At 34.1% G+C, this 7,747-nt stretch overlaps 1 protein-coding gene across 1 annotated transcript; it reads left to right on the plus strand.

Moving 5' to 3' along the window:
- The first annotated feature begins 3,156 nt into the window (after positions 1 to 3,156).
- LOC132278408 (sulfated surface glycoprotein 185-like) lies at positions 3,157 to 7,339 on the plus strand. The gene is made up of 2 exons (XM_059780197.1): positions 3,157 to 3,296; positions 7,108 to 7,339. Exons 1-2 carry the CDS (start codon positions 3,157 to 3,159, stop codon positions 7,337 to 7,339), a joined length of 372 nt encoding a protein of 123 aa, XP_059636180.1.
- Positions 7,340 to 7,747: the final 408 nt, after the last annotated feature.

Here is a 7,747-nt window from a genome sequence, read left to right on the forward strand (position 1 = left end):
AAAATAATGTTTAGACGGAAAATGAAATTAAGAATATGAATGTAGTTGGTGGTATTAAGTATCGAAATATATTGTTTTACAGGTATGCGAGTACCGTTTCAGTAATACATGTTGTTAGTATGAAATAGTGTACATAGAATGTTTGGTTTTCCAATTTCCACCATTAAATCTGACAAAAAAACTTCTTTTCTTCTCAACAGTCCCCTTTCGCTATGGACTCTCTTTGTCTCTCTCCACAAAGAAACCCAACAACAGAGGTCTTCTGTGACGACAGAAGTTTGATACACCATATCACTCTCAATTCCTCCTCAATCGCCCTTATCATCAACCCCATACCCAACCTCTCAATCGTCACCCGAGGATATGACCATGGATCACGATCTTGATCCGACCCACAACGAACGGCTATCACGAACGACCTGAGACAGAAACGATTCCGGTCACGACGCTCCTCGAACCCAGTTCCACGACCACAGCCCGATCTTGATTCGACCCACAGCGAACGGTGGGCATGACGGTTCGAGCTCTACGACGCCGCCTTTGTGGTGGTGGTGGTGACTTGTGAACGCTGTTGTGGAGCATTGCGAAATCATGGAGGGCCACCGCCGTTTTGAGCTCGCCACGTTGCGATGGTCGTCGACTGTCTCTCATGTTCTCTGTTATATATACATGTACATATATATATTTACCCATATATATATATATATATACCTCTGTGTATGCAAATATATGTGTGATGTATATGATGGGTGTGTCTGCAATCCAAACTGTTTATTCATGGATATATACATAGCAGCGAAGCAAACAGACATTAAAAATTCCAAACGAAGCTCTGTTTTGAAGCTCGTCGGTCTTTGGTTTGATGGAGCGTTGGACACTCGTCGGTTACCCTGTTTTTTTTCCCTCTGCCGAATCAGTCTCGGTTACCGAACCAGTGCACCCACCTTCGCCGGCGATCTGTATAATCAATCAAGTTCTGCATCTCCAAATTTGTCGTCGTAGTTTCTGATTGCCGGAACAGTTCTTGCTAAACTGTAAGTTCAGTCTCCTTGGTTCAGTCCGTGCTCACCGGCTCAGTTCGCGTCTCGCCGGGCACGATAGTTCTTGCTCTTGCCTTTCCATGTTCGCCGTTCAGATCCTTGTCAAAACAACTCTTTACTCCTAATCGTCGTTCAGATCCGCTCATATATATATATATATATATATATATATATAATTATATATAATTTGTAATTTTATAAATGTGATTAAAAAATTAGGGACAAACATGTCTTTTCACACGTTTTTAACGGAAGCAATAACGGAAAAGCAAAATTGGACCTAACTGATAGTTATTTTCGAAAGATGTTTTAGACTGATATTTGGCTAAATCTCAGGGGGTGTCAGTGAAATTAACCCTAAAAAAATTAACAAGGGATTGTGTTTGTAAAGCCCGTTACTTTAAATTTTTGTTTGCGCAAGTCAAATTTTAAATTTGAAATTTCATAAAACATCAAGGAATAATCACTTGAACCAGAGGTTGGACTAGATAATTTGACGTTGTTAGTTCTAATTAATTGTATAATAAATAGTCAAAAATACAAAAAAAAAATAAATAAATAAATAAAAAAATAAACCTAAAAGTTTTATCAAGTGAGCATAATATCTCCTGAAATATAAAAGTGAGCACGTTAGTCATTGTAGTTTCAAAAGTGAACAACTTGAAGGAAAATATAACTAACTTTTTTTTAATAAAATTATAAAATATAAAGGGCAAATATCATAAATGCCCTTTATAATAAATTGACATAGCCCTAAATTAACTTAAGTGTTATAACTCTTCATGTGGGCCTTTGTCTGGTTTATGTGAACTCAGGCCGAATGCGTTTCCTACTCCTTTTTATTCTATGGAATTGGAGAACAGGTGTCCAACGCTTCCTCATTTGTATTAATCATGGCATGGTTCAGTATAGAGTGAAAAGACTGAAAATCATTCAAAACACAAAACTAACTCGCAACTTATTGAAGCTTCAATCAAATGAAATACTTAAAAACTATATTAAGGTGAGGAATGAAGAAGGGTTTTGAGGCAAAAAAAAAAAATGATTTATAATCCCACATTTCAAATTATATGTAAGAAGGGTTTTGACTACGTACCTTTCATGGTTGTATTATATCCTCAGCTATATCGTATTACATTATAGACCATTTGATATAGTCTAGTTCTCAAAACTCTTCTAGTAGCTAGAAAAGACATAAGTGAAAGAAATACACATAAACGTGTGTGTGTGTATTATATACACACATAAACGTGGATCATATATATATATATATATATATCAGTTGCGTTCAATTGTTTCCTGGCATAGAGTAGTATACTCACTTTTAATCATAATCTTAGAATCTAATATCCTATGGTAATTAATTAATCAATGTTTCACCAATGGGCCAGTGGCTTAGCAGTATCAGCCTCTTAACGTGGATCATATATATATTTATATATATATATGTGTGTGTGTGTGTGTGTGTGTATTAGTAGCGTTCAATTATTCCCTGATGAGCATAGAGTAGTATACTCACTTTTAATCCTAACCTTAGAATCTAATATCCTATGGTAATTAATTAATCAGTGTTTCACCAATGGGCCAGTGGCTTAGCAGTATCAGCCTCTTACCTCCCAAATGGAGGTCAGGGATTCAAGTCTCAGAAGAGACAAGTATGTGTGAGTACCAACTAGGAAAAAAAAAAAAAAATCAGTATTTTCTTTTTTTTTAACCATTATATATTATTAATAGGAAATGACAAAACTAGACATGTGTTTAGTGGAAACAAATTAAAATCAAATTGGTTAGGATTTTATTTTATACGAATTCCTTCCCATTCGAATTCTCAAAACATACCAATTAAAAATAAAAATAAAAATAATTATTTCCAATTCCCTACGTTCCTATCCCTTCAGCCAGGGAATTCTCAAAGCATACCAGTTAAAAAATTAACGCACAATCGTCCCCTTCTCAACTTTGCAATTAATTTATGTCTGTGAAATAATTACTTACTGAATAATCCAATTACAAATAAATATTGTACTCTCAAAACATGTTTATTTGTATGTGTGTGCATAAAAATGAATTCAAAGACAAGCAAAATCATTAAATCATATAACCGAATATATAAAATATGAAAGAAAAAGGGAATGGACCGCCTACACCACCTACCCTAGCATTGCCGCCACCTCCACCACCTTCACCGCCGCCGCCGCCACCTACCCCGCCATTACCGCTACCGCCAACGGTGGTCGAGGCGGCGGCAGTGACAGGGTAGGTGGTGGCAGCGGCGGCGGTGGAGGTGGTGATGATAAAGGTGGAATACCCCGTGGCAATTCAAAGTTAATGCTATTGGAAATTTCATTATTTTTATTTTTTTTCAGATGTGGTTGCCTTCTATGTTTCAACCTTCTATCGTCGAAGGAATTAGAAATAATTAATTTTTTTATTTTTAATTGGTATGCTTTGAGAATTCGAATGGAAAGGAATTCGTATAAAAGAAAATCCTAACGAATTTGATTTTATTTTGTTTCAATTAAACATATGTCTAGTTTTGTCATTTCTTATTAATAATATATAATCGTAATAAAAAAAGAAACAATTGCCTTAAATATAGGATTAGATTATAAGATTAGGATTAAAAGTGAGTATATTACTTTATGCTCACCAGGGAGCAATTGAATGCCATTGTGTGTGTGTGTATGTGTGTGTGTATATATATATATATATATATATATATTTAAATGTTTAAATGAACTTACTTTTGAGAGAGACAGCATGGAGAGTAGATGCAAATGGAAAGGAAAGAAAAAAATAGGTTTGATTGGAACAAAAGAATGCAAAAACCTTTTTATAAGAATATGGGGTATAACGGTCATATTGGAGGATATTTTTGGAATTAAAAAAAAAAAAAAATCAATCATGTGCATCACACTATGAAAAGAAAATGATCCTATATAAAATGTAAATGGACAAATTGTTCATTTTTGAATCTATATAAACTGACTCGCTCATTTTTACATCACATAAAATATGTGCTCCCTGTTTTTTTTTTCCTTTCACTTTTGCCAATATAATAAGAAAAAAATAAAGACAAAAGTAAAGCGGAGAGAGAGAATATCTACTGTAGATTGCGGGCACATGAAAAACTTCAGGATGCATTACTGCACACGATTTGCAAAGCAATCCCTTGGAAAACGCTGCATATACATTAACAAATATATATACACATGTATGGCTATACGTGTGTGTATATATTATATGTGTGTAATGATGGGTGATTTGTGTGAACAGCCAAAAAAAAAAAAAAAAAACGCACCAACATTTCCAAATCCATCCAACTAGGCACCAAATCATCTCAGTCCATATAATACAAGATTCTGCTTGTATTAATTAGTTGTGTACAGTACACGGGAACTTGTACCAAACACTCTAGTTAGGTTGTGTTGGTGTGGCTCTGTGGTGTGTAGGACTAGGACTACACTGTTGTTTATAACTTTATATTTATGTCTCAACTTTATGAGTTAACTAAGAAAAGAATCATCCAAGATTCTTGAAAAAGATTGATCCCATGATAATCACATGATCTATGAGTCTGCTTTGCGATCTTTAGATGCATTAACCTTCCCTAAAGTACTACTACTTCTATATATATTCTTTTTAATTATTTGGTTTGACAGGTGTGCTTCTTTCTAGCACTCCTAAAACATGGCGAGTCTAAGTTTTTTTTTAAAAAAAACATATATATATATACACACACATATATGCATGGATGTTATTTACGATTTTACAACCTTTTTTCCTTATTTGATCATGTTAATTACTCCTATTATTATATGTAGACACTGACAATTTATTACTTCTTCGATTTCCCAACTTTTTCCAAACTCTATTGATATCAATGCAAAACGTTTCATAGAAACTATGTCTGGAAATTACACCATAATTAACGACTTCTCAAAATTGAAGAATGGAAAAATCAATCATTTTCTTGAAATTATTCATCATTTAGTACTTTCAACCCTCTGTTTCTGTTAATTTCTTCTGCATAATAACCAACTTTTTTTTTCATATATTAATATTAATACTGATGCTATATAAGACGATCAATGCCAATTCTCCACAATATATATATATATATATATATATATATATATATATATATATATATAATTTTAAGAATTAGATAATTATTTTATTACTCAAAAAAGATGAAATGCTATTATATATAGTTATCTTTCTCTGGGCATTTAACTCTAGGATCATATTTCAGATTTTATTAAATTTGATGGAGCATAATGCATATTCTTCTGTTTGATAAATGAAGATTATATATGAGATAGGTTCGTATGGTCTTTACTGACAAAGCTATAGAACCTAATGGAAAATGATGAGACAATTTTATTTATTTTTTCTTTTTAGCAACTGAGATTTTTGGTGAAATATATCTTAGACGGTTGAAGGGGGATTACACCTACTAATAATTCTTAAATTGTCATATATTAATGTGTGGCCTTCTTAAAAGGAGGCTAAGTGTTCAAGCCTGACATTCTTTAGGAATTTAACTTTTTAAGAAGATAAATTTTAATAATTTTTTATTATATTGATAGTGAGTAAATTACCAAATGATCTATTGGTTCGTAGGGATGTGATGGTTTATTTTTTAGAAGTTCAATACAATATGGTTAAATTAATAATGTTATAAACAAATAGTACTTTGACTTTTTATTCGGGACGATCAAAAATTAAAAGATAAACATTTTATTTTTGAAACATACGGAATATATAAATATATATATCTATGGAGTTTTTTCGTGGAAAAGATTTTATATTTCAATATCAAGGTCGTACTAGTGAAGGAGATCTTATGAAGAAATTAATAGATCCAATCATTTACTTTTATTTAGTTTTCATTGTTCTGATTTTGTAAGCTGTTGTAGGTTCCAATAGTTTGTCAACTTTAAGATCACGTTTTTCGGCAGATCGAACAAAAATTTTGTCCACATTATAATTTGCATACATGTGAAGGTATATTGCATATGTAATAAATATATATTGATCACATATATATGTTCTTTGGAACAGCTTGTGATGTGATGCATGATTGAGTCTGGGAACCTTATAGATACCCGCAAGTCTAATTAGGATATGATGATGAGTGATAAAATATCACTTATATATGATGTGTACCCATGGTGGAGGATTTATTAATAAAAGAATATAAAAAATAAAAATCAACACATGTACAAGAAATCTATAAAGATTGTATGTATTATTAAGATATACACACACCGCACACATATATGGGTGTTAAACACAACTGGAATGGGACCTTGGAAACTAAAGGTGAACCCTGAACCCACACGTGAAAGATGCTACATGGCTTTGCATTTCGTTGATTTGGATATTAAGTTTCTATAAGAAACCTAAAAAGGCCCCACTTAAATGGGCAATTTTAATGCATTTAGTCTCCCATTGTCTCCTACTCCTGGCAAAATATAACACACACAACCAACATCCACAGTGCTCTAAATATATCTATATTATCTTGGATATGGTTAATTATATCATTCATTGACAAGTCTGGTCCCATATATTAATTAGCTTAACCTCCAATTCAAATATTTTTTTTTTTTTTTTTTGTTTTTCCGCATAGTACGTGTATCAGATCCACAACACACGTACTATTCAAATCAAAAATGCAGTTAGAAAGTAAGATCTCAATAATAGGGGTGCACAAAAAAAACCGTGGATCCAAACAGAACCGAGCCTTCGGTTCCGGTTCTGGAAATCTAGAACCGTGGGCTTACGGTTCGGTTTCGGTTCTAAACCAGCGGAAACCGTTAGGAATTGAACCGAACCGTGTGTGTGTGTGTCTATATATATATATATATATATATATATATATATATATATATATATATTACTTACATACTATTATTGTCAGTTATACACCAGTAGGCAGTAACACGTGGTCCACCTCTTGGTCCTTTTGTTTTGACTTTTGAGCCACTTGATGTAAAGTACTAAAGTTGAAACCACAAAAACAAAAGTTAACCTAAACCTAACCTCTCATTCTCTCAAGTTCTGATCTGTCGCTTCGCCCTCGCCTCCCCTCCTCAGTCCTCAATCCTCAGTCCTCAGCCCTCTCATCTTCAGTTCTGTATCGCCTCTGCCTCATCAGTCCTCTCATCTTCTGTATCGTCCACACACCATCTCAGTCAGCAACACGGCTTCTCCGATCAGAACTTGCTCTTATCTTCTTAGGCCTGAGACGGTTTCTCCGATCTACACCCATACACTATCTCAGTCAGTGACACGGCTTCTCCGATCTACATCCACACACTATCTCATCTTCTCAGGCCTAAAACCCCTATAAATATAATTGATAGATCTAGGAATCGTGGAACTGAACCGAACGATTCGGTTCTATATACACACGATTCCGGTTCCGGTTCCATTTTTAAAGAATCGTTGTGACTGGTTCCGGTTTCGGTTCCTGACAGAACTGTACTGTGTGCACCCCTACTCAATGACTTACCTCCCGAATTGTAACGACCCACTCCACCACATGGTATGATATTGTCCGTTTTAAGCCTAAGCCCGCACGATCTTGGATTTTACCTCAAAATGCCTCATACCAATTAGAAATAACACCACCCTTACCTAGGCGATATGGGATTGTACACCCGTAACTCGCCCAGTATGATAGTCTGCCAGTGCCT

The sequence above is a fragment of the Cornus florida genome, unplaced genomic scaffold, assembly GCF_030987335.1.
Source record: "Cornus florida cultivar Cherokee Brave unplaced genomic scaffold, ASM3098733v1 CherokeeBrave_3.0.0_Hap2_Chr10, whole genome shotgun sequence".
NCBI lineage: Eukaryota > Viridiplantae > Streptophyta > Magnoliopsida > Cornales > Cornaceae > Cornus > Cornus florida.

Excerpts from the sequence above, each read along its gene's own strand:
- LOC132278408 (XM_059780197.1), top strand. The coding sequence starts at position 3,157 with ATGAAAGAAAAAGGGAATGGACCGCCTACACCACCTACCCTAGCATTG. Across the intron at positions 3,297-7,107 it reads GAGGCGGCGGCAGTGACAGG|TTCTGATCTGTCGCTTCGCC; the intron begins GTAGGTGGTGGC and ends CATTCTCTCAAG.